The sequence below is a fragment of the Vulpes vulpes genome, chromosome 13 (genome assembly GCF_048418805.1).
Source record: "Vulpes vulpes isolate BD-2025 chromosome 13, VulVul3, whole genome shotgun sequence".
In the NCBI taxonomy this organism is placed as follows: Eukaryota; Metazoa; Chordata; class Mammalia; order Carnivora; family Canidae; genus Vulpes; species Vulpes vulpes.
In genome coordinates, this window is record NC_132792.1 from 1,425,122 (window position 1) to 1,449,735 (window position 24,614).

Sequence of the window (24,614 nt, forward strand, 5' to 3'; positions counted from 1 at the left end):
CACAGTAAGAATAGCGACAGGCGCGCCTCGGTGGCTCAGTCGGTTGAGCATCTACCTCTGGCTCAGATCATGATCCTGGGGTCCTGGGATCCAGTCAGGCTCCCTGTTCAGCATGGAGCCTGCTTCTCTCTCCCCCTGCTTATGTGCATGCTCTCTCTGTCAAATGAGTGAAATTAAAAACAAAACAAAACAGCAAAAAATATCTTTTTTCCTGAGCTAGTCTAGCTCTTAGAGCTTATATGCTTATAAACAAACATGCAAGAATAAACAGGGAGATGCTAGGGAATGAAGCAGTGAGGGGGTATGGCCTCAGCAGAGTCTAGAACCTCATGCGCACTTTGTTCTTAGAGCAGTGGGTTACTGGGCGTGAGCAGACAGGCATGCTGGCCGGACACAATAGGAAGCTGGGAAACAGACCCAAGTACTGATGGAAATTTGATGTATGACAAAGAGGAGTCTCAGTGCTGGGAGTGGACTTACCAATAAATCCCATTGACATGATCTGATGGCCACTGTGAAAAGAGAACAGTGCGTCCTGACGTCACGACAGCACACACGAGAATATGGATCTGAGACGTGAAAGGTACCCACTAGGTTTTTCACTGGGAGTGAACGGCCGAGTTGGCCATCCTACAGCCTGTGTGCATAGCCTGACCTCTCAGTATGAGTTGGCTGGTACACCTTCCCGGTTCCATGGACCCCTCGACTGTGGCTTTTTTTTTTTTAATCATTGAACTTGAGAGAGAGCACATGTGAGCATGAGCAGAAGGGGCAGAGGGAGAGGAAGAGAGGATCCCCAAAGTATCTTCTATCATTCCCTAAAAATCTTGTAAACCACCCCCCCCGGATTTGCATAGTGTTTGGAAACGGTCTCCACCCAGTGTAAGCTGCTGCTGACCAGTTGGGTGTGGTCTTCAAGGTGCCTGACTGTAAACCGGGTTAGTCCGATCTTTGGGGAACCCGTGTCCTCTAACAGGAGTAGGTTTTGTTAGTTCAGTCTCGTTTCTAAGTTAGCGGTTGGAAAGCGGCTTCCGCTCTGGGAGTTTGTGCCGACCTCTGTGGGCGTTCCTGCCGTGGCTTCAGAACGCGAACGTGGGTGAGTCCGTAGAGCTGCGAGATGTCGGTGGACTTGTATTTACTAACTGCTGCCTAGAGTCGAGCTAACTGAAGATGCTAACGCTATTTGTCATTTTCATCAATATAGATGACAGTGACGTTGCCTGTGTAAAACCTATTCACTGCGTTTGCACGGCTTGAGGAAGGGAAGCCAGCTGTGTTAATGCCTAGCCTCCTTGAATGACAGGTAAACCCCACGCCACGCTCATGCCATTTCATGCGGGCTTCCCTGCAGCCTGACCCCGGTAGCCGGCCGCCCAGCTTCCCTGGGTGTGACTCTTCGAGAGAGCTTGGCACGGGTGGGGGTGGCTTTCCAGCGCACACAGCCCCTGGTACATTCTGGTCAGCACGTTAGCTGGCTGTCATTCATTCATTCATGTATTCATTCACTCTTTCTGCGATCTGCCCCGGGCTCCCACCGTGGGGCCGGGGGAGCATGGGCAGTGGCCTCTGCTGTGGGAGCTTCTCCCTGCCCGGGCCAGGGTCGTGTTACCAGGTACGGTCACTGCACGGCCGCAGCGCATCTTCCGGGGAGGGCTGGGCTGCAGAGGGGTCTTCAGACTGGACCCACCTGAACTCGGTGTGGGAGGCTGCGGCGGCGAGCTGGGGGTCTCTGTGGGGCTCCCCGAGGAAATAGCCGGCACCTTTCTTCTTCCTGCCACAAACCGGAGCTCAGAGGCCACCTCCTGCGCTGGGAGACGGTGGCATGAGCCCACCTGCATTTTCCTGTCCGCTTTGAGCAACGCCTGGTTTTGGTTCCACAAAGAGGCAGTGATGTGGAATTTGCCACATCTGGCCCAGTTGATGGATTCAAAACGTAATCATGTAAAATGTAGTGTTTCAGCATTTCTGGAGAAGACTTTTTCACATTTATTTAATAATAACCTTCAAGCAGAGTGTTTCGACTTCAACACAGTTGATACTTGCGGCCAGATCATTCTCTACCACGGGGCCGTACTTAGCAGCGTCCCTGGACTCCACCCATGGAAGTGACAACCAGAAATGTGTCCAGATGCTGCCTGGTGTCCTCGGAGGTGCAGAATTGCCCCCAGTGGAGAACCAGTGCCTTAGGAACAGCTCCAGTGTACTTAGTGCCGAGCTCGGCCGCCTGATCCTGGCTGCTGCTGAGATGGCCTTGGCCTGGGCCTGCCGTTTTTCAGGCGTGGGTGTTGGGATGGCTGCATCTGTGGGTCGGGGGCGCTGGGACAGAGCTCGAGGGTTGTGTGTGACCCATAACTGGGTCACCAGGATTCTTAGAAAACAATGACTGTCATTCCTGCCCCCCAAGCCCCTGGTCATCAGCATGGGCGTTGAAAACCTGTCTGGATACACGTCCTTCACATAAAAATGACCCATCTTATTTGGTGGAAGAAAGCATTTAAAATCATGAACCCATATTGTAGTTTAACAGGTTGACAAACAGTTTTCTTCTCTTCTATTTTCTTAGGACAGGAATCACTCTGAACATAGGGATGGAGTGAGAGTGCAGATGTTGGTAATTGTTAATGCTGAGCGATTTTGTTTTCAGATACTGTTTTATTTTGTAGGTTACAAGTAGTTTCATAATATGTTTTCTAAAAAGATTTGAGGTTAGAAACCCTGGTTGTTTTTTGTTTTGTTTTTGTCCTGTGGTTCTGAGAGAGAGCCAGAGCGAGCGAGCTGGGGGAGGGTCAGGGGGAGAAACTCCAGCAGGCTCCACACCCAGTGTGGAGCCCAATTCTAGGCCTGATCCCATGACCCTGAGATCATGACCTGAGCTGAAATCAAGAGTCAGACTCTTAACTGACCGAACCACCCAGGTGCCCCCAAGCCCCACGTTTTAATTGAGATGTTACATGGTAGGGGCCACTTGGAAAGTTGGAGAGCAGTCTCGAGGACAGGGATTGTCAGTGAAGTGTCGCAACATTGGGGAACATGAGAAGCACCTGTGCAGGCTGGATGCAGACTTGCTGGCCTCAGGGATGCTCGTTGCAGCAAGAAGGGGCCCTGAGGGAGCCCTGGAATGGTGACGTGGTGAGGGAAGGAAGGACCAGCTTTGCCTGAGGCTGGGGCTCCCTGTGGGGGCGCTCCGTGGGAAGGCTGCCCTTGGCTGCCCATCCCTTGGGTGGAGGAGGGAGAAGGAGCTAATTAAGATCATGTTTGGTCCAGTGACTATTAACTAGAAATATTTTTGTTTAAACCAATTGTTGAAAATCCGGTGAGATTGCAATTCACAGGCCTACCTTAGAATAAGTAAGATGGGAACACCATTTGTGTGATTTTCGGGTCCCCTCGTCTAATGCACTTGAGATTGAGGAGAACCCCAGTGCCTGGAGGCCTGAGTCCAGCCGAGTGCATGGGCAGACCTGCATCCTTAGTCCTATCTTGCGTTTTCCTAAAACCTTCTTACAGGGAAATTTCTAGTTAGTTGCAAGGCAGTGGACGCTTTATTGTGATGTGTGCCTCTGGGTAGAGAATGCATCACAGAGCCCAGGACAGTGGGAATGTGGGCTGAGGAGTTCCACCCACCAGGAATGCTGTGTGTGGGTCAGGAGCTTGTGAGCCCCTGGACGGGATATTCAGTTTGCGGTGCAGGTACCTTTCCCCTGGAGAGGGGCTGTGATTTTCATTTGATGATCAGAAAGAGTTATAACCTGCCAAGGTCAAAGACCATCCCTGTAGATAGCCCGCACGCTCGTACTTGGCTGATTTAGGGGGGAATTTCAACAGCCTTCCCCCACCCCCTTTAGGGTGGCAAGTCACCCCATTCTTGCTCTACCCATCCTCCCACTTCCCACTTCCCAGGCAGCTTCTCTGCTCCTTTGTCCAGCCTCCCTGCCTCCCCAGCCTCTCCGTCCCTACTCCCAGGAGGCTGACAGCTCTGCTCTTTGCTGGTTCTCACCGGCTCAAGAGCAGAAGCTGAGCTCTCTCCAGCTGTCTGGCCGACATCTCTCTGGCTTCCCACCATGGTGTTGTCTTTACCCCCCTGCCCCAGGGTTAGCTCTCTACAAGAAGCCATCTCCAGGAATTAGTGTCTTTGTCCACAGCTGACCCCGAGTAAGCACCAGAGAGCCGCGGCGGTCTGAGGTCAGGGTCTCCAGGTGGCCGAGGACCCGTCCATGGAGCACCTGGACAGCCTGGGGGGCGGGGGAGTTGGCCACATGGCGGCCGCCCCCGACTGACTCTGCTGGGTTGTTTTCCTCTTTTGCAGATCAACCAGTCACTCGATGGGGAGCAACGGTGGACCTCCTTTTTGTGTCACCTTCCCACCTCTCTGTAGCAAGAAAAGTAACTTCAGCACCTCTTCAATAATAATGATGAAACTGGTATTAACTGAATGGCAATTATGGATTTTTAACTCTAATTCACAGTAAACCAGCAAGCCATATGTTTAACATCCAACCAAAAATCCTTTTGTTTTGCTGCGTGTCTCACCCGATTGTGAGAAGTTGCGAGATCTCTATTTGTACAAAGAGGGATATAAGCGTTACTTGCCGGAGGAACCCAACTGAAGCAGAAAGAGAAGGCGTTCTAATTTATCCTTAAAGATACACGATAGTAATTATTTATATAGGTAGAGAAAATATATATACACACACACACGTATATATATAGATATATATATATATACGCATATATACATACACACACACGCACACATATACATATATGCTTTTGGTGGTAATGAGAATGGCCCCGCAAAACGCCGACTCGGAATCTATGCAAGTTCAGGAGTTGCCTGTCCCCCTGCCGGACCTGCAGAAGCCCGGAAGCGCGGACACCCACGATGAGACCATCAGCGAGGGGTCCATAGACCGGATCCCTGTGCGCCTGTGGGTGATGCACGGGGCCGTGATGTTTGGCAGGGAGTTCTGTTACGCCATGGAGACGGCGTTGGTCACGCCGATCCTCCTGCAGATTGGTAAGTGCCCGGTCCTTAGCACTGAGCATCAGTGTTCGTGGTGTGAACTCCCGAGTGGACGTCAGCACACGGAGCTCGTCACCGGCTGGAAAGTGTCAAGAACCCTGGGAACCAGCAACCTGGTCTTTGCTCCCCTCAACCTACTCTGGCCATTTTTTTCCCTCTCATTCTGAAGCAGGGCTGGGGAGGCGGGTGGTCCTTGGATGTTGACGAGGTTGCACCTGCTGTGGCGAGTGGTCACGGAGCGCTGGTGTGTGTGTAATCAGCTTTGATATGTGCTAATCGCGGTGTGCAGTACCTCCTGCCCTGTTCCTGCTTCCTGGACATGGTCACCAGCCGTGTCCTCCTGCCCTGTTCCTGCCTCCTGGACACGGTCAGCAGCCGTGTCCTCCTGCCCTGTTCCTGCCTCCTGGACACGGTCACCAGCCGTGTCCTCCTGCCCTGTTCCTGCCTCCTGGACACGGTTACCAGCTGTGTCCTCCTGCCCTGTTCCTGCCTCCTGGACATGGTCACCAGCCATGTCCTCCTGGGCAGGCCAGCGAACCTCCCTGACTCTCCCTCAGCTTCCTTCCCCAGAAAGGGGGGGGATGGTCTGTAATTGCAGGCCACCCCCTGGCCGGGCACAAGGAGAGTGCTTGGAACGAGGCCTGGCCTAGAAAACCCTGAATAACATGGTTCTATATTACCAGGTTCTTGTTCTTGAGCACTTAAATCTGAGTTTTCGTGTGGACTTCGGTGGCTGAATGACGAGCACGTCCAGAAGTCCTGGAGTGCACAGAGTTACCCTCAGCGGTAGAAGCCCAGTGTGAGAACACACTGACGTGCCAACTTCGGCCCTAAGCATTCTGTCCATGTTTCATTTTCCCTGTTGTTTAAGGAAGTTTGAAAATCTGATTTTCCAGCTGCTGGAAAATTACCCCTGGGTAAGGGGCTGAGCGATTTAAAATACTCTGTTTCGTTCGAGGGTTCCACAGGTGTGTTGTTTCTGCTTATTTTGGTTGTTTTAGGAATGTTTCCTGTTGCAGTGAACGCTAACTAGGCCCTGTCTGGGGATCAGTTAGTGAAGCCCAGGGGTCCTTCGATTAGGATCAGAACCGCACCGTCACCGTCGTTGGGAGGAGACTTCATTTCCCGTCTCAGCGGTGGCAGGTGTCTGGTGGTGGCAGGTGTCCGGCGGTACTGCTGAAGCTCGGGCTTATTTCCGACGGTGGCAGTTACAGGAGGCCCCGCGCCCCTGCGTCTCCTCAGCACCTTGATTGATGCTCTCTGCACTGAGTTACTGTCATGCCACACGTTTTTCTCTCCGCTTTATTTTTCATATTTAAAAACATCCTTAGAAGGATTCACAAGACCTCAGACAAGGTTAAGAGCATTTCAGGAGAGTTGGGGATGGTGGAGCGTGAGCCACATAGGTCACTCTTGTTCTTTCACCCACTGTATTTGTCATCTCTGCAGTTACGCTCTTCATGGCCCGTGGGTGCCCACCGCATGCCAGGGCACTGAGGGGGGACAGGACGTCACGGCTCTGCTCGCACAGGTTGCCCCTGGTGCGGAGGCGGGGCAGCGGCCAGACGAGCAGGAGGGAGCAGGGGGGCTGCAGACCCTCCGAGGGAGGCTGGGCTGCTTGGGAGGCCTGTCAGTGCGGGGGGCTCTGGGCTGACCTGGTGGAGAGCGAGCCGAGGGCACTCGGGGAATCGGGCTCGGGGAGCTCAAGAAACTGGAAGCCTGGCTTTGTGGCCAGATCTCGGGAGTCTGGTGGCAGTTAACTTTACCAGACGTTTATTTATTTTGTCCCTTCAACATATAAGGACTTGGGTTTGGCACCACGGTTGAGGTCATTACAAAAGCAGTCATAACTAAGTGGGGTGGTTACAATTAGAAATGGGGTGCTATTAGCCAGTTTCTAGACCACTTTGTGGTTAGGATGACAAATGTAGAGTTCAGGAGCTCTGGTTACTGAGAAATAAGTTGTTCTAGAAGTACAGATTTGGGAGCTGTTATTCCCAAATTTTCGTCATGGTGGGTTATGTGTGTTTTGGCTTAAAACCCTGGCACTAAAGACTCCTTGGAATGTGTCACTTTATAGGTTGGGAGTCTCAACTTCTATACAACTCAGCACATTTCATTGTTTGGGTGTGAGTGTTTAATATACTACGTGAGACTCGTATCAGTTTCGGGTAATCTGGGATCACAAGCACGTAGCCTATGTTCTACTATAGAACACGAAGGCATGTGCTGTGTGTTCACTGTAGCTTTGGGAAGTCGTGTGTGTGCGTGCTGCATGGGCACCTCCGGAAGTGCTGACTGCGGACTAGGGGAGGGTGTTGCCCCCCGACTGGGGGGAGCGGAGTGTACTCCTAGAGGAGTGGTTCTTCAGGAGAGCTGCGCTCGTGTGGCCTGGCGCCGGGTCCAGCAGCCGAAGGCCAGTTTGTTTCCCAGGGTTGGGCTTCACACTCAGGGGTGACATAGTGACTAAAATTTCCTCTGAGTGGAGTCTGACTTTTCTCAGCAGAGTCAGAGGCACGGTGTTGATCAGTGAGTTTTGTGTATCAGTAGTTACTGAAGCCGATACTGAGACCAGACCGGCAGGTTCTTCCTTCAGTCCACCTGATTCGGGTCTGCAGTGACTGCATGTGTTCCTGGCACAGGTGAGGCCGGGTGTGTTCTTGTCACCCCCTAGTGACCCCTCCCATGCAGGGCCCCCCAGCCACCACCAGCCTGCCTCGGTCAGTTGTGCCCTTTTTGGAGTCCCATATAAATGGAATCGGGGTGTGCGCTCCGCTGTGTTTCAGTTAGCATAACGCCCTTGTGATTGATTCGTTTCTCTTCCACACCAATCAGTACTTTGTCCCCTGAATGGACACACCGTCCTATCCCCTCATCAGCTGATGGGTTTTGGGTTGTTTCCATTTAGAGGCGATTATAAATAAAGCTGCTCTGAGCATCTGCCTGCAAGTCTTTGGATGGACGTGCATTTCATCTCCCGTGCAGGCCTTGGCGTGGGATCGCTGGGTTGAATGGCGGGCGCAGGTTTGCTTGTGTGGGAAGAGACCGGTCCCTCCAGCAGGTGCAGGGGTCCTGTTTTCTACAGCTCCCAGATAGCATTTGAGTTTCCCAAATGAACACTGATGTTAAAGGAGTTTTGATGGGCTTATTGGGGTATTCGTTTATCTTGTTAGGTGAAGTCCGTGTGTTAAAACGCTTGGCTGTTACTTTAGTTGAGTTGTCTCATTGTGTTGCAAGAGTTCTTTATATATTCTTGGTGAAAGTCCTTTTTCAGGCAGGTATTTGCAGATGTTCTGCCAGAGTCTGGTTTCTCGTGTGTGTGTGTGTGTGTGTGTGTGTGTGTGTGTGTGTGTGTGTGTGTTTTAAGATTTATTTATTTATTTGAGACAGCTCCTTTTATGCACGAGGGAAGGGGCAGAGGGAGAGTGAAAAATCCAAGCAGACTCTCTGCTGAGCCCTGGGAGCCCTTGTTTTGGCTTTTGTGGATCTATCACATTTCCATATAAATTTTGTTTTTATTTTGTTTTATTGTTTGTGAGATTTTATATATTCTTGAGAGACAGAGAGGCAGAGACACGCAGGCAGAGGGAGAAGCAGGCTTCATGCAGGGATCCCGAAGTGGGACTCGATCCCAGGACCCTGGGATCACACCCTGGGCCGAAGGCAGACGCTCAACCACTGAGTCACCCAGGCATCCCTAAAAGCATTTTTATATTGCGTTAGTGACCATAGAAAAGTTGGCCACTTACTAGTTGGTAGCTCTTAATGTCTGTAAGGTCTGTAGTGATGTTCTTTTCTGTCTGATAATGGTAATTTGTAATTTGTATTCTCTTCAGTTCTTGGTTACTTTGGTTAAAGATGTATCAATTTTATTTATCTTTTCAGAAAGTTAGCTTTATTTAATTTCTCTGTTGTTTGTCCATTTCTTTTTTTAATGGTTTATGCTCTTTTTTTCTTCTGCCTACTTTGGTTTTTAATTTATTTTTCTGGTTTCTTCAGGTCAAGCTTAGAACATTGGTTTTTGAAGTTCTCCATCCCAATAAAATCATTTCTAAGAAGTCATTTATTAGAAATGACCTTATTTATGATAAAATTACCATTGCATAGAGAGGTCTGGAGGAGAGTAAATGGGATCCAGAGCCCTGGGTTACCTGCTGTGGTCAGCAGCCTCTGAGATGGCCCCCAGGGACCCCTGCCATCTGGTTTTCTTGGCCCCGTGTAATCTCCTCCTCTTGAGTATTTTCTTTTAACAAATAGACTATGGCAATAATGAATGGATGTCACCTTTGTGACTAGATTATAAAAGAATGTGGTTTCTCTCTGGTCAGAAGACTGACTCTCTTGCCCTGTTGGCTTCTATACTTTGATGAATCATGCTGTGTTCTTGGGGAGATTTATGTGGCCAGGAACTGAGGGAGCCTCCAGCCAAGAGCCAGTGAGGCTCACTGTCTACGAACCTACAAGAAACAGAATCCTTGCGTCAATCAAGTGGGTGAGCATGGCTCCAGATCTCCCCTGCCCACCCTCTGAAGCCATGAAACAACTGGAGCTCTGGGAGAGACCCTGAGCCAGACCACCCAGCCAAGCCCCGCCCAGGTTCCTGCCCCACAGAAACTGTAAGACAGTAAATGTTCTAAGCCACTATATGGCACGTGATTTGTTACATGCCAGTAGATAACTAATGCATGTGCTCTGTGGGGTAGAGTTTCTGACTGCACTAGTCCACTACTTTCAGTTAGAGCATTTAGTATTTTTCTTTTTCTTTCTTTTTTTTTTTTTTTTAAGATTTAATTTTTAAGTAATTTATACATCATTGTGGGGATGGAACTCAGAACCATAAGATCAGGAGTCAGGCGCTTCACCGCCTGATGCAGCTAGGTTCCCCTAGAACATTTGGTATTTTTCCCACTGCCTAAAATACTTCTCATGTTAGAAGGTATGTAAATGCTCAGCATAAAAGTTTATGTTTTAAGTTGTGTTTGAAGATATCAATGATAGAGATCTTTCATAAGGTTGATTTTTCTCCAACGAAAACCCCCTTGAAATTCAGTAAACTGAAAGCTATGAAAAAAGTAAGTTAGTTCAAGCTCTGCTATCACAGAGATTAGGAAGAAAGTCATTTTTCTTTTTCTTTTTTCTTTTTTTTGTAAGATTTTATTTATTCATGAGAGATAGGGAGAGGCAGAGACCCAGGCAGAGGGAGAAACAGGTTTCCCGTGAGGAGCCCAATGCAGGACTGCACCCCGGGACCCCGGAATCAAGGCTTGAGCCAAAGGCACACGCTCAATTCTGAGCCACCCAGGTGTCCTAGAAAGTCATTTTTCATCCAGGAGTAGGTAGCTAATTGAGAATGTGCTCTCCGAAGCTATTAAAGCAGTGTTGTCCTGTTTTGAGCATGCCTGTGCTCATCGGTGTGTCATCTCCCATCCTTAGAACGTGTGCAGTGATGGCCTAACTGAAGACACAGCCTGGCATGTGGCCCAGGAGCAGCGGTGGCCCCCAGGGAAGAAGTCCCTGCTGTTCGCTGTCCCTTGTCTTGTGGCCATCCTGGGGCTCAGTGGCTGTTGACCCGGCCCACAGACCGAGCTGCTATGCACAAGAAGGGCCCTCCACTCCTGGCTGTTGGTGGGCATCCCGAACAGCCGGGTTAGCTTACCTGGTCTAAGGCTGGTTCTCAGGTCCCTCCTCCCAGCTGGCCTCCCTGGAGCTCCTTGAAAGTGCTCTGGGGTTGTGCCGTTCCTCCATAAAATACCATCCTGCATTACACAAGGGTTTGGGCCTTGCAGCCCAGTGTCCTCTGAGTTGTCTGTCTGGGGTACCTTTGGTGCCTCAGCTGTGCAGAGACTGGATGCTCCAGAATTCAGAGGCTACTGCCTGTGCCAGCCCCCAGGAAGGCAAGAAGTGAGGGGCTCAGGGAAGCTAGCTCTAGGCCTTGGCGTGGGGACATGACCACCTGGTTGCTCTTGTGCTTCATGTGGGCCAACTTTGGTGCTAATGATGGTTTTAGTTCATGGGGCACAGATTTCCTGACCTTTGTGGTGTTGGGTGGGGGAGTTGGGGGGCAGGGCCAGCCTCCCAACCAAGTGTTGGCTGTTGGAGAAGCCTACACTGCTGTTCTGCATCTCTGTAGCCTTATGTGTATCTCTGGGTACCAGCACCTCTTTCTCTCTGAATACAGCTGATGGGGATGAAGCACAGGGAGCCAAGCCTGCATGTCTGAGGCCCTAACCTCGGCCTGCTGTTGTCCTGTCCACACCCTCCATCCTGAGCCCCCTCAACCTCCAGCTCCACCTGCCGGGTGATGCCATCATGCCGGACCACTCCCGGACGTGTCATACTCACTTGTGAAGTGGGAGGCAGTGTAGATGTGTCTGGGCCAGGCTTGTAGATCAGCTGCTTAGAGTTCATATCTGCAGGAGACGCCAGGCTATCCTCAGACTCACTGCGGGCAGCCCGATCACGTCTCCTCCACAACCAGGATGCTCCTAGGAGTGTCGCTCCATTGCTTGTCCCCACAGGTCACCCCGCCCCCATCCCTGTCATCGTGATTCCCATCGGGGCAGGTTCTCACTCACAGTTGGACCTGGTGTCCAAGGAGACTCTCACCTTGTGTTTGGTGAAGAGGGGAAGCTGACGTGGCTCACATGCCTGCCATGTCCACCTGCTCCTGTCTAAGCCCGAGGCCTGGCCCCCTGTGTGTGTGTTGCACAGGTGAAATCACAGGACTCCCTGGGGAAGAGGCCTTTAAGATTTAAATACTACAGTTAGCACCTGTGTTACCCCAAATGGAGCTTCCTGGTGGCCCTAGGATGTCCTGGGTATGCCCCCTTCAGTCGGGAGCTCGCTAGGATGGAGAAGGGACTGAAAGTCTCCAGTAGCCCAGTCGGCCTGCTAGGGAGGGAGATGGACATCGTTAAAATGTGGGACGTGTCCAGCAACACTTTTGGGTACATACCCTCGGGGCTGAGCCGTTTGGTCGTCCTGGCAGGTGGAGCAGTGGGTTTTGCCACAGTCTTGCCTGGTGTGTGGTCCTAAAGCCATCCATTACCACAGGGGCTCTTCCTTTCTCTTTACTGTGGCTGCTGGGCTGTGTGCCACGCACAGCCAAGAGGTGGCCTGCGATGGCAGCTTCTGGTGTCGTGTCTCCCCTTTGCCCTGGTCTCTAAACTGAGCCTGGCCCTCCCTCTCTCTCTCTGGCATCGCAGGTGTTGGAGGGCTGTCTCTGGACAGGGAAGGAAGACCTAATGTTCCCCATCCCACAGCCTCTCAGCAGGGAGGACAGATGGGGCAAGGGTGGCTGTGCTGAGGGTGGACTGAGTGTGCAAGGCCCCAGGGGAATAATGACCCCGATAACTGCCATAAGTTTCCCTGGGGTCCCTAATAGCATGGACACAGCTCGTCTCTTCCATGATGGCTGTGTCCGCCGTGCAGAAGTCCGGCTTGGTAGATAGGGAGAGCCCTGGAGTCCTCTCAGGGAGGTGACACACCGCGATGAGGGGTGAACTACCGTGTGGTCTTGGCAGAGACGCTAAGGAGCAAGCTGAGCTTCGGCCATCTCTGGGGAGCTGTGCCCCATCCAGGGGCCACCAGAGCATGCCTCAGCGGCCAGCGGCTGCCCCGATGTGCCCCATCTCCCCGTCTCGGGCACCCTGCCTTAACCTTCCTGGGTCTCTCAGGATTGGCATAATTTTGTGGCATACTGAAGAGTAGTGGCTTTATTTTTTAATTTTTAAAAATATTTATTCATTAGAGAGAGGCAGAGACACAGAGGGAGAAGCAGGCTCCATGCAAGGGAACCTGACGTGGGACTTGATCCCGGGTCTCCAGGATCGCGCCCTGGGCTCAAGGCAGTGCTAAACTGCTGAGCCACCCAGGCTGCCCAAGTAGTGGCTTTAAAAAAAAAAAGTACTTTCTGTTAGATTGAGACAGTTATTTCCTAGTGTTCCAGTAGAATCTATACAGCTTCTGCAAGCCAGCCAGCCAGCTGTGCTTGGCCGATGGGAGGTGCTTCAGGAGACTGTCCGGCAAGGACTAGTGTCCTCTCTCGGGAGAGGTTCCCATCGCCTGGTCTGGGACCTAGGCAGCCCGCTCTATACACTCTAACTCTGTGGCCATTTTTAGGGTACGTTAAGCAATGACAGTGGGGACCTGGATTTAGGTTGAAAGCCCCCTTCTAGGCATGGATCTGTGTCCGCACAACTCTGGGATGGCAGTGGCCAGGCCACACAGATTCCAGGGGAAGGCGGTGTCACCAGCCTTCCTGACCATCTTGTGAGCTGAGTTTGACTTCATGGGTCAGCAGATGGGTGGCCCCATAGCAGGCCAGGTGACAGGGCACCTGGGACATCTGACACCACACCAAGGATCTCCAGCAGGTGACCAACCAGCTAACTTTTATTTTTATGAGAATCTCACGTTCTCTTCCCGGCTCCTGGTATGGTAGAGTGAGGTGCTCTGTTCTTGATGGTTGGTCCCACAACTATGGTTGCAACTCACCCTGCCACACACACACTTCTTCTCAGATTATTTATTTATTTGAGCGAGCATATGAGTGGAGAAGGGGCGTGGGGGGGGGGCAGGGAGAGAATATCCAAGCAGACTTCCCACTGAGTTGGGAGCCCCACACAGGGCCTGATCTCATGACCCCGAGATCATGACCTGAGCTGAAACCAAGAGTCGGGCGCTGACCCGACCGCACCCCAGGTGCCCTACGCAGCCTTTTCTTATGTGGACGAGCTTTGTAGGCACGCAGTGTGGAAATCCCCTGACCACTAGCAGCCCCCTCGTGGTGCATGGGGAGGTCAGCGGGGCCGGCCCATTGCAGGCCTAGGTTGGAGAAATCAGAAAGATAATAATAACTCCAGTATGTACTTTGTTTTAGTCCTTAACTTCTGTTTGTCGCTTGAGCTGGGCCCCAAGGATTTGGGCCCAGGTATTTGGTTGTCCTCCTGCTTGTGGTTCTTAGCCACGTGGGCTGGTTTTCCTCTCACAGTAAACCGGGGTCTTGGGGAGTCTTACATTGGGTTGCACGCTGTCTCCCGTGACCCTCAGCCAAGTGCACATGTGACGACAGGGAGACTTGGCAGGACTGGTGTTTCCATGCTTTGGGGATGACGGAGCCCATCTGTCTTCACGTCACTCTGGCAAGGATGGAGTCTCATGTCCCCTTTCTTCTCCGACTCTGGAGCCGCACGTTGCTGTCCGCTTGGGCTCTTGCTCTGCGGGATCTGTCGGTGTTGCCTTGTGAAAGTTGTTCTTTAAGAGGTGAAAGAAAAATTTGGGGGAAGTGCCAGTTTAAATCCAGTCTAAGCTGTGTGTGTGTGTGGGGGGGGCACTCGAGTGAAGCATGTGCTCCCTGATGCCCAGTAAGCGTAAGGAGCGCCACAGCACCCCTGGCCATCCTCCCCACGGGAAGCTCTGCCACAGGAAAGCTGTCGTCCCTGCTTTACCTGGCCAGGTAGGACCTGTTGTCAGGCGCCTTGATCCCAAGTGACCACCTGTTTTTTTGAAAGGAGCCTTTAGACTAGAAACAAGTGTCATTCCTTTGGTAAGAATGCTGCCGAATTTGCCAGGCCCAGGAGGTGGGGGAGGTGGCGGGGCCCGCCCGCTCCTTCCTTCCTGCGGCTCTGGCTGGCAGTGGAGGGTCAGGACGTTGGCACAGAAGGGACACCAGTTCTCCATGGAAGATGCCAGCCAGCAGCCCCTGAGCAGTGTCCTTGGAGCAGGCCCAGCTTAGCCCAGAGCACACGCCCACCGTCTGCCCTCCTCACTCACAGGGGACGCTGGCTTTAAATTTAAGAGTTTTCTTCATTGGTAGCATTTCCACCAAGGTCAGAATTCAAAAGTTCTGATCATTCAAACGGTGAGATTGCTATCCCTCTCCTGCCCACAATTTACAGATTCATCCATCCTTAGAGGCAGCCAGTTTCTTGGATCTCCTTCTAGAGACTTCTACAGGGGGGAAGACCCAAGACAAGTGCCTCTGTGACTTGTCACTGTCCCCATCAGCTCCTGCCAAGCGTCCCAAGCAGATAAGGATCCCGATTTCAGGTCAAAGCAAAAAGCCTGTTTGTCCTGGCGTCTCTGGTGCCTGCGGGCTGGTCCCAACTGCACGCTTGTAGCCTGTCCCCTGTGGCCTGGGCCCTGTGGCTTCAGAGTCCCTGCCATCCCTTCCTCACCTGTCTGAGGGGCCGCGTTTCTTAAGCACCAGATCCCCATCCCACTTACTGAACAGGTCAGCTTTTGGAGGAGACTTTGAAAACTGCATTCTTAGGCCCCAGGCTCGAAGATTCAAGTCAAGGAGATGTAGGCGGCAACTCCAGGTCCAGGTTCCAGTTTTTTTTTTTTTTTTTTTTTTGGTAGTAGTGCCAAGGCTGCTTCAGCCCTTTCCAAAGAAGATGCTTCCTGGGAGCACCCACCTCAGTGGTCTGAGGGCAGAGGAGGGGCCGCCCAGCCCTGGAGGTGAGCTGCCTGTCAGGGCTGTGTGCGTGGGTCTGTGCGCCTGGTGGATCTGGCGATGGTGAGGATCAAGCAGAAGTAATATGGTCACTCTTGAAGGGCTGGGCAAACACCTGCCCCCTCTCCTGGGCCTATTCCCCATCCAGCACCCTTTGCTTGGGAAAAGTCTGTGCGTTCCCCTGTCCCCCCTTGGTCCCACGTATATCCTCCAGGGAGAAAGAGAAGGAAAGCCATATTAAAGAAAAGAGGCTGTTTTGTTGAGGTCTCCCAGTTTAATGGATTAGAACTGGGTTGTCTTTTTTTTTTTTTTTAAGATTTTATTTATTCATGAAAAAGAGAGAAAGTGGCAGAGACACAGGCAGGGAGCCCGAAGTGGGACTTGATCCCGGGACTCCAGGATCACGACCTGAGCCAAAGGCAGATGCTCAGCCACTGAGCCACCCAGGCATTCCAGAACTGGGTTATCTTTACAAGCTCCTAATTCATGGGGAAGATTAGATTTCAGCTTGTCTGACTGCTTCATCCAGGATGCAGGGCCAAGCTTGTGTGCATTCCGTGCAGGTCTATTAAGAAAACCCCAGACTTTTCCTCATCCATCGCAGCTCAGCGTGAACCAGGATTTCTGGGCTGATACGTTGTTACCGGAAGCTCACTCACCTGTGCCTTCTGCGGGAAGAGCCTACCCTTGGGCAGCCTGCCTTAGAGGACAAAGGGCCTGAAGTGCTTGTCACCTGGCTGTGCTGCCTGGATTGTTGGTGGAGGGGTGACGTTTGCAGGCGGCTCTGGCAGGGGCAGCAGTGGGACTGCACCCCGCGGGCGGCCTGGCGGTGAATTGTGTGGGCTCAGGACCCTCGGGAGGGCGGGCCTGCAGCCACTACCTGCTCCTGCAGCTGACTCTCCGTTAGTGGAAATGCATCTGGTGACTCTGCGTGTGCCTGAGAGAGTGTGGGTGGTGTTGACATGGTGGCCTGTTGTGTGGTCAAGTTACTGTTTTTCCTGCAAGATGCATGTAACTTGGAGCTTCCAGCAGGTGTGTTGGAAGCTGGGCAGCAAGTACGGTGTTACTGTAACTCCTCTTGCCTGGGAGGTAGCAGATTATGTTAACTGTACTTTCTGCAATTCACACGCTCTTGCAGCCTTTCTTGGAGTCCCCTTACGTATGACACAGTCTAAAGGGTCCAGAGAAACCTTTGTATTTTGTCTGAAGTTACTGGCGTTCCCCGGGCCTTCTGCAGATAACACTTGGTTGGTTTTCTTGTTTTGAAAAAGCAGACCCAGCAGCTGGCTACCCTGTTTCCTCAGTGCAGGCGGCATTCCTGAGACACACCTGCCCGGGTCGACGCAGGCCCCATGGCACCTCTGTCGCAGCATCTGTGGTGCTGAAACAGCCCCTACAGAAATTGACCCAGATGCTTGAACCCAGGGACACGACATGAGTCGCCTCTGGTGCCTTGGTGCTGGCCTGGACTGTTGCTTCTGCTGAGGCATGGCTACCCGAGTTTGCAGAATGTGCACACGGACTGGGACAGGAAGGGAGTGGTGTCATGTAAGGGCTATTTCAAAGAATCAGGTGGCCCTGTTAGCCTGAGGAAGCCGGATCTCAGGAAGGCCGTGGCCGTGGTCCCTGAATGCCTGGCAAACGGGCAGGTGGCAGAGGTGGGAGCTGTGCCTGGGGCTCAGAGCCCAGAGCAGGAGACAGATGTCGCAGCTCACACCTGACTGCGCACCTGCTCCCCTAGCTGCAGGGATGTCCTCCAGGCCCGGCCCTCAGGCAGCATGAGGACCCTCAGCATCACAGTGGCCAGGAAGCCCCGGGCAGTGTGTGGGACCCTTCCTTGAACAGAGGGGACGTTGTCTGGGAGTTTTTGGATTTTTAATTCTGCATTCCATTCTCCTGTTTTTTTTTTCTCTGGCAGCTGAACATCAGGCCGGGCGTGGCTGTCTCCTGCAGGCCGTTGAGGCTCATTATCTAACAGTTCTTCCCAGATCAGTGGAAACTGAGGCTGTACAAGTCTTGGGGAATTTTATCAGGCTCTCTTGGGTGGGACCCCAGGACCCCACCCGTCCTTCCTGCCACTTGGCTCAGCTCTTGGCTGATCGTTGGTCGGTCGCTTGTCTGCAAGGCCCTGGGGCAGGGGCGGGTCATCCATGTTCCCTGGAACCCCTTGACTATTGCATCCTGCGTGTGCACCCAGCATCTAGCCTCAGGCCTGGTTTGGGGGAGGTGTGCTCAGGCTGCATCCAGCTGGAATGTGGGGCACGATTGTTCAGTAGCTGATGCTATCCCCAGGGCGGGAACGCTGGACTCAGTGCCTTCCCCCTACTGTAGCGGCTCCATAGGGTGTAGAGGCAGGTGTACCCCCCATGAGGGGTAGGGTGGGTCGTGGGGCTTGGCCTCCAGGCTGGAGGTCCTGAGGAGCAGGGGCGTGGTCGGTGCCCGAAATCGGACGGACCCTCCAACACACTAGTCTCAGACAATCCAGGTGCAAAATGACAAATCCTGTATGATTCCACTTTGAGCGACCCAGAGGAGTCAAGTTCCTAGAGACCCAAAGTGGAGTGGTGGGCGCCGGGGAGGACAGGGATGAGTGTTTATTGGGGACAGCTTGAGCTTTGCCAGAGGAAAGTATCCTGGGTGGATCTTGGTGACGACTGTGCAGCAACGTGAATGTCACCAAAATGTACACTTAAAAATGGTTAAAGTGGCCAATTTTAGCTTATGTATATTTTGCCACAATTTTCAAAATGTGAAAAAAAAAAAAAAAAGGACGGGCTCCACAGACTATCCACCTAAACATTGGATTTCCTGCTGACTCGAGACTAAGGAAGCCCGAGGGGTGCCACGTGGCCCAGGCCTGGACACAGCAGACTGCCCGCCCTCGTCCGGCAGGAGAGGCTTCCACGGCCCGCGGGCCTGGTGTCCTTGCCTGGAGTCCCGAGAGGAAAGCCCACCGGGGTCAGGGGACCCTCACGGTGCCCTCAGAACACCGCAAAATGGGCTCTGGAGGACAAGCAGCATGCCAGGAGGACAGGCGCACGTTAAGGCAGGAGAGGTGGTCATAATCTCCTGAATTTTGAGCAAAATAATTGAAAAAGTTTGTGTGAGACTGTTTTGTTTGGACTGGGAAGTCTGGATTTCCTTGTGTTTCAGATCATTGTATTTTAAAAACAATGACCTGTCAGCTGTAGTCCTTTTTCCCAAGGAATTATGAGGCCTGTTATTCTTCCATCAGGCACTGAGGGAGCACCTACCTGCTAGGTGCTGGGCATGGCGCCAGAGTTCAGGTGGAGACGCGACATGTGACCAGGACAGTTGGCTGGGTGAGGTCATGGGTGGGGAGTCTGGGAGTGCGGGAGCCTTTGAACCAGGGATCTAGCGATTCTTCATCTTCATCAGGGAAGGCCCGCGGGGGCTTATCTGTTCCAGGAGCTGGCCCGAGGGCGTGCCCCAGCCAGGGCCCGGCTGAAGGTTGTGATTGATGGTCTGGAGAAGCAAGATTACGAGGACAGTTAGGTACTAGCTGCTGGCTGCTGTTGCAGGCAGGCGAGCATGGGAACAGCAGACAAGGCTCCCCACCTGGGTGCGGGGAGGGCATGACGGGAAGTCAGGAGGCTGTGTGGAGGAGGGCACAATGGGCTTCCTGTTGCAAAGAGTAAGTAGATGTCCAAAGTGAGGCAACGGTGAGTCAGCGCATTCTAGGCTGTGATGTAGCCGGGAGAGGTGTAGGGTATGGTGCGGCTTGGCCAGTGGCAGAGGGCAGGAGCTCACCACAGTGGTGTGAGTGGAGATCCGGCCTCTGGTAGGAGGGATGGATCACAAGGGGCATTACATGCCGCTCTAAGGAGGTGATTCAGAGAGAAACGTGGACACAGAGAAACCTTTTTTCATATTGAGCATATGAGCATTGGTACAGCAACGGGTTTTTAGAAGCCTTGATAGTAAGCAGCGTATTGCAGTAGTTTCCAGACTTCCCAGATCGGTCTTCAAAACTGTGGTGACAAAACATGAAGCTGTTTTCCTCTAAGTTCCTTTTGGACTGTCACCTGCTTACATCTTGCGGTCTTTTATTTTATTTTATTTTTTTTAAGATTTTAAAATTTTTATTTATTTTTTAAAATTTTATTTATTTTTAATTTTATTTATTCATTCATGAGAGACACACAGAGAAGCAGAGACACAGGCAAAGGGAGAAGCAGGCTCCATGCAGGGAGCTTGATGTGGGACTTTTTTTTTTTTTTTAATGATAGTCACAGAGAGAGAGAGAGAGAGAGAGAGAGAGGCAGAGACACAGGCAGAGGGAGAAGCAGGCTCCATGCACCAGGAGCCCGACGTGGGATTCGATCCTGGGTCTCCAGGATCGCGCCCTGGGCCAAAGGCAGGCGCCAAACCGCTGCGCCACCCAGGGATCCCTTGATGTGGGACTTGATCCTGGATCCCGGGATCATGCCCTGAGCCAAAGGCAGATGCCCAACCACTGAGCCACCCAGGCATCCCTAAAGATTTTTTTTTTAAAGTATTTATTCATGAGAGACAGGTGGGGGGGCGCAGAGGGAGAAGCAGGTTCCATGCAGGGAGCCCAGTGTGGGACTTGATCCGGTCCTGGGTCTCCAGGGTCACGGCCCGGGCCAAAGGCAGGTGCTAAACCGCTGAGCCACCGAGGGATCCCTCTTGCTGTCTTAAAAGCTTGTCTAAGGAGAGTCGCTGCCTGTGTTGATGGTGATTGTGTTCACCAGCAGCAGCAATTTCATGTTGTGCTCCACACACTTCCTCTTCCGCCCGTCCCCGGGGAGGCCTGAGCTCAGAGCCCTTCCCCGTCCTCGTTCTCACCCGAGCCCCTGCCGCCTGGGGCCTCCTGCGGGCGGCCCCGTATTCTCACCTCTGCTAGATGATGACAGCAGGGCCGACTTGAACCACAGCCAAGCCGGCTTTGCGGGCTGTGTAGGCACAGCTGCGTTGTGGCTTTGAGGGGCTGTTCTCTGCACCACTCTGACTTCACACTCAGGATCTTTGTTTATTTTTTTCAAAAATTGTTGTTGTTAAAGGTCTTATTTATTTACTTGACAGAGAGCACGAGCAGGGGGAGTGGGAGCAGCGGACTCCCACTGAGCAGGGAGCCCAAGGCGGGGCTCCATCCCAGGACCCCGGGGGCATGACCTGAGCTGAAGGCAGACGTGTAACCGACTGAGCCACCGGGGCGCCCCGACACCCAGGGTTTTACATGGGGCTCCTGTGCATCTGCTGTGTCTTACCCATTCTCCTGCGCCAAGAGGGGAGAGGTGTCTGAGCAGAGGAGGTCAGAGGGGGTCGTTGCTGTTGACAGGTGTGGGGTGGGACCCTGGGCCGAGCCCGGTCTTCACCTCCAGAGGTCAGAGTGTGAGGAGCCGGAGTGTGCAGGTCCCCTGTGTCGGCCCAAGAGCTTCCCCTTCCTGGGAGGCAAGGCAACATGAGCCCTCCTGTCCTCAGGGAGGCCGGCACTTAGAGGAGGGGACACACTCAAACAGCGAGTCCTACGGCTGCTGGGAGGAGCACCTGAGCGGAGCCCGGTGTGGTGTGTGGGCCAAGGAGTGCCAGCTCTCCTGGGGCAGCACAGAGGTGCTCTGTCAGTGTCAGGGCAGTCACTCGGGTCCTAGTCATGGCCACGTGGAGGGGCATTTTCTGGAGGCAAGCCATTGGTCTGATCGGGACCAAGGGGCCAGGTAGAGCGGGCAGGTTCCCCGACTACTTCTAGAAGCCTTTCATGGTGAACGGCAGGTGCTTGTGGGGAGGCTGGGCTCCGTGGGATGCAGAAGGCAATGTCACAACGGGGAGGCCTTCGCATCAGGGCCTGCCTTGCACGCTGGCCCCAGGCCTCACCTGCCACCTTGGCGTCTCCCGAAGGTCCTGGGCCAGGCTGCCCTGTGTGGGATGCAGTTTCCTTTGGTCCTTGACTTCAAAGCAGGCTGGGCCCAGCAGACCTGAGGCTGCGGGAGGTCAGGGAGTAGGGGTCGGGGCCAGGTGGCGAGGGCCGCACAGGGCTCATCAGCCACGATCCGGGCCTCAAGCCTGGTGTGCGCACCTGTGAGCACACCTGTGAGCACACCTGTAATGGCTGTGTGTGCCCTCAGTGGGATGCTCGCGGTGGCCTTTGTGGGGTTTGTCCACCTCCTTTGAGCTGCACTTTGTCCTTCACTGGCCGGCCTCTCTTCGTCGTCGGGATGGTCTCTGGGAGTTGTGCTGAGCCGTGTCGGTCCGTGACTCGAGGTCCTGTGGGAGCATGGGCCCCGCCAGCCGGTGCCTGTGTCTCCGGGGGCCTGAGCGCCGGGCTGTGCACCTTCCCGATGAGGGCAGGGTGCTCTCCGGGCCCGTGTTTTCTGAGTGGCCGCAGCACACGGGAGCTTCCTGGCCCAGAGACCGAGGGTTGTGCTTCTCCCCCACGACGGAGCCAGACGGCATACGCTCGGCACTGTGCAGAGGCCAGCGAGCCGCCTTTCTCGTGCCCCGTTGGCTGGGAGCAGGTGGGCTCCCGGAGAACTTGCTTCTGAGCATGTCCTTGAGCTCTCGGGTTGGCCTCCCACCGTTTTAAACTCCCTGCCCACAGAAAGCTTGATGGCATGGCAGCCCCAGCGACACAGGGAGGGAGGCTCGTGTCTTCTAGTGGAATCTGCAGAGGCCTCCCCCCGTCCCTGTGTCCCAGTGGGTAGGGTAGGACCCCCTAGGTCAGGTGTTGGGAGCTGTGGGGGCTTCTGAGTCCAGAATCTCTACTCACTGAGGGTTTTAGGAGGCTGCAGGCTGATGGGTGGTGGGGAGGCCCGGGGAAGCGGAGGACCGTTGGGAAGCGTTGTACTCAGAGAGAAAATCCTGCCTGCAAAGTGGTGCCATTGGAAGCTGTGGGAAGGCCCAGAGGAGTTGGAGGCTCTGGGAAGAAGAGGGCCCCAGGAGTGGTTGGGGAGGAGGGGCCTACACTGCTGGGCTCTGGGGCCACTGGGGTGGCTTCCACCAGCATCACTGGGTGGATGGTGGCCCTTTCTCTGAGTTAGGGGACCCTCGAAGGGATCTTGATTTGGAGCAGCAGATCAGGATATGGTTTCTGCACATGTTGAATTTGAAGAATCGTTATCCTCCATCTGGGCCTGGTCCTCTTGGTGGGTGCTGTTGGCATCTGGAAGCCACGAAGCTGTGAAAGGTGGCAGCAACTTGCACACGTCCTGACCCAGGAGCTGAGGCTTGGCTGCAGGATTGGCCATGCATTTTGTGCACTCCAGGAAGCTTCTGGAATCTTAGGCTGAGCATCTCGTGATTTCTTGTACAACTAAGGTATCGCGGCTATGCCGTCATGAAGACGCTTGTTGCAGTATGTATTTTGGAGCTGTGGGGTGGGTGGTTGTGCTAGTAGTTGGGGTGAGAGCAGCTGGTGCTCCAGCTGGCTGCGGGCCGTGCTCCCAAGACGCTTCCCGGAAGGAAGGAGCCCGCAGCAGCTGGGCGCCAGGGCAGTGGGAGGTTCGCACCCCTGGCTTTGCAGAGGTGCAGCGTCCTGCCAAGTGCATCCAGCCGGGCTGCTGCGTCTCCTCCTCGGTTCACATAGGACCGGCAGCCCCTGCAGAGGCATCGGGCGCCCCAGGTGGGGGCTGCTGGGGGCTGTCTGTGCACATCATGCGCTGGAGACAGCCCTGCTCTGGGGCCAGTGTGGGCCTGGGGGTGCGTGTTTTACCAGAAGAAAGACCACTTGGAATCCACCAGAATCGAGTGGGGCCCTCAGTAAGCTTGAAGGACACCATTTCTAAACTGCTCCCCTGTGACGTGGCGCAGGGAGCCCCCAAGAACCTCTTGGGAAACTTCTTCATGATCCACCGGCAGAGAGCATGGAACAATCCAGCTGACAGCTTTCCCCTCTGTCCCTGACCTCGGGGGACCCATGGCCCCCACGGCCCACCCAGGCTGGGGCTGCAGCTCCTGGGTGTCTGAGCCCACTCTAACACTGGGATGGAGGGTACACGGGAGCGCCGCCGGGGTGCAGGGTCGCTTCTGAGAGCAGGCCCGGCTGGCGGGGGGCGTCTGGGTCCCGGGAAGGGCCTGTGTGTACACACGCGCGTCCTGTTCCTCGTCACCTGAAAACGCCACTTGCTGCTCCCTTCCCAGGGCTCTGGGGTTCTAGAACATTCTGTGCGGCCCAGTGTAGACCCTCCGTGTGCGGGGCCCCCTTTCCTCCGTGGGGCCTGTGCTCTTGAGCCCGCGGCCCCTACCCGAGCCTCCGCAGGGGCCCCACGGGGCGCGCTGACTTGGGTTTCTCAGAGGGCACTTCCCAGAGGGCTGGTTCTCACGAGTCGAGCGTTATCGTGGAGTCTTGTCTGAGAATACAAACATATCTTGATGTGGGAGGCTTTGTCTATTGAGAGAAGGAATGTACGTTCCTATTCCCGGTTCGGATCTTTTGTTAAATATTTATAGGCCCCCCCCCTCCCCCCGCCCGTTTGTTGAATGGGAGCCGCGGCGCGTGAGCAGCGTGGCCGCCGCCGCCGTGACCTCACGCGGCCTCCGCCGAGGCTGACACACCGAGCATTTCCTGTGAACGGGGAGCCTTCCTGGTCCCACCATTGTTGTCCACTTCTGCCCGGGAGAAAACAAAAATTATTTACTACGTGCGGCGTGGGGTGTGTTGCTCGCCGTGCTGGGAAACGCGCCGCTGGAGGGGTCCCAGCGCGGCTCGCGGCAGCGGGGACACGGGACACTGGGGACGCCGGGCTCGCTGGTCCTGGGGGCTGCTCGGGGGCGCGACGGCACATGCTGGTCCTCCCTCCCGCGTGCGGGGCAGAGATCGCTGCCCCCTTGCCCAGCTCGGGGCCCCCACCCCAGCCGGTCGGGGCGCAGCCTGGGGTCCGCGTTCCCGAGGCTGCGAGAGCGACCCTGGGCTCACCCTGCGCTCATCCTGCACTTTGCCGCCTTCCTGGGCCTCTGCTCTGTGGGCCCCCCTGTGGGCAGTGGTAGACACTTGGGGTGCCCAGTCAGAGGGGGACCGATGAGGACCCGAAGCCCGGGAGCCCGCAGGCCTGGCGACTCACTCTGGCAGATGCGTGACGCGGCAGGATCCGGCCCAGCCTCCCCTCCCCAAGTGCTCAGCTCGGGGATCCCGGCTAAGGCGTCCGAGCACAGGGCTGC

General features: G+C 54.3%; 1 protein-coding gene across 6 annotated transcripts in view; it reads left to right on the top strand.

The window, feature by feature from the left end:
- Positions 1-24,614, top strand: part of SLC45A4 (solute carrier family 45 member 4) — an 80,675-nt gene that overhangs the window by 35,944 nt on the left and 20,117 nt on the right. For 4 of the 6 annotated variants that reach the window (XM_072733812.1, XM_072733815.1, XM_072733813.1 and 1 more), the window contains exon 2: positions 4,307-5,017. In XM_072733812.1, coding sequence (XP_072589913.1) covers positions 4,765-5,017 — 253 coding nt within the window. In that variant the 5' untranslated portion in view covers positions 4,307-4,764. Of the gene's footprint in view, positions 1-1,204; positions 1,304-4,306; positions 5,018-24,614 lie in introns of all 6 variants that reach the window. The other 2 variants (XR_011996486.1, XM_072733811.1) reach the window with 1 other exon arrangement.